The sequence below is a fragment of the Myotis davidii genome, unplaced genomic scaffold, assembly GCF_000327345.1.
Source record: "Myotis davidii unplaced genomic scaffold, ASM32734v1 scaffold172, whole genome shotgun sequence".
Lineage (NCBI taxonomy): Eukaryota > Metazoa > Chordata > Mammalia > Chiroptera > Vespertilionidae > Myotis > Myotis davidii.
Window position 1 is genome coordinate 2,742,236 of NW_006284343.1, and position 1,955 is coordinate 2,744,190.

A 1,955-nucleotide genomic window follows, 5' to 3' on the forward strand; every position below is an offset into this window, starting at 1 on the left:
CTCATCCAGGAGTTGAACCAGGGGGCAGGACCAGCCGAGGGAAGGGAGGGAGTACCCAGCTGGCAGCCAGCAACTGCTAGGGACCCTCCCAGTGCATTAATTTCATGCACTGGGCCTCTAGTAATCAAATAAAACCCCAGCTAAATCAGAACTGGAATTCCTGGGGGTGTGACTGGGCGCTGGGACTCCTGAGTGCTCCCCTGCAGGTTTCAAGGGCTGCAGACCACTCATCAGTAAGTCAGCCAACCACAAATGCTGGTGAGAATGTGGGGAAAGGGACCCTGGTGCACTGGCGGTGGGAATGCAGACTGGTGCCGCCATCATGGAAATCAGTATGGCAATTCCTCAAAAAATTACACCTGGAACTACACACGACCCACCCATCCCACTTCTGGGCATCCATCTGGAGAAATCCAAAACAAGAATTCGAAGAGAAAGGTGCGCCCCTATGCCATTGCAGTGTTATTAGCAATAGCCAAGACGTGAAAGCCCCCCGGGTGTCCACCCACAGATGAATGGATACAGATGTGGGGCATGTAGTTAATGGAATATTACTCAGCCAAAAAAAAAAATGAAATCTTGCCACTTGCGAGAACATGGATGGACCTAGAGCAGCCGTGGGCAAACTACGACCTGCGGGCCGGATCCGGCCCGTTCAGCTGTTCTATCCGGCCCGCGGAGCCGAAAGGGCGGAGGGTTCTCTTGCTCTCCCCTCCGCTCCTTCCCCAGCAGCAGTGTTAACATGTATTAGTTCACACACACACTCCATCCATGCTTTGGTTCCGGCCCTCCGGTCCAGTTTAAGAACCCATTGTGGCCCTCGAGTCAAAAAGTTTGCCCACCCCTGCCCTGGAGGGTGTTATGCTAAATGAAATACATCAGACAGAGAGAGACAAATACCACATGATCTCACTTACATGTGGAATCTAAGAAACAACAAAACAAACGAAACAACACAGAAAGGGGCCCACAGAGAGACAGAGAACAAGCTGCCGAAGGGGAGGGGCCGGGGGCTGGGGATTTACTAATAATAACAGTAATAGTAATAATAATAAAGTTACAAATAAAGAGCTGCAGGTGACAGCTGGTTACGTTTCTAGGCCAGCCAGGCACTGCCTAGGCTGGAGGGGTCTGGGGTGCGTTTGTGTGCCCAGGTGGAGGGGAGACGGGGTTGGGACCATTTGTGGCGTTTGCCCATCTGAGGGCTGCATGTGACGGTTCACACAGACCTGAGGACATAGGATTTTGTACCCAGGAGCATGGGCACGCCCGAGGCTGGGAGCGGGCTTCCCGGGCGCCGGGGCTCCCCTGCACAGGCCTTACCTGGGCCTCCACCAGCCAGCGGGAGATGGAGGTTTTCCCGTCGTAGCCAGGCTTGAACTGCAAGGTCACGGAGCGGGGACCGATGTTGGAAATGCCCAGGTTGGTGGGGGCGCCTGGGAGTTCTGAAAAAGGAAGACAGGACTGAAGCGATTTGGGGGGGTTTGGGGCGAGAGGGATGTCACTCCACGCGGGACAGGACTCTCTGGGCACAGAGGGCACGGTGTCATCCTTTTCCTAGGACCCTCTGAGGAGGAAGGAGCAAGGCATGGCCTCATCCTGACAACACAGTCCTTGTCCCGCGTCCGTGGCTCAGCACACCGGGTCCTGAGATAGGCGTAGGGGCTGACGGGTCCCCCCAGGGCGGCCCCCGGGCCAGGGAATGAGTTAGGCCCCCAAGGGCTTCCCCTCCCGGGGTCTGCATGTGAGCGAGAGGCTCACGGGGGAGCTGGGAGCTGCTTTTCTGAGAGCCTCGGGCGGAGGCCTGGACGCAGGAGGGGACCTGTTCTGGGAGGACGGGGAACAGGGACCCGGGAGGGGAGCTCTGTGGGGAGACAGACCACATTCCTGAAGGACGAGGGACCTCCTGAGGGGGTGCCGATCAGGAGCAAGAGGCAGGGACCCCCCCCCCCCCG

General features: G+C 57.3%; 1 protein-coding gene across 1 annotated transcript in view; it reads right to left on the minus strand.

Annotated features, from left to right (window-relative positions):
* The window catches only part of SDK2 (sidekick cell adhesion molecule 2), a 126,972-nt gene that overhangs the window by 43,572 nt on the left and 81,445 nt on the right, over positions 1–1,955 (minus strand). The window contains exons 22-23 of the mRNA XM_006754624.2: positions 1,753–1,757; positions 1,324–1,448 (exon numbers count right to left, since the gene is read on the minus strand). Of these exons, the coding sequence (XP_006754687.1) occupies positions 1,324–1,448; positions 1,753–1,757 (130 nt within the window). The remainder of the gene's footprint in view (positions 1–1,323; positions 1,449–1,752; positions 1,758–1,955) is intronic.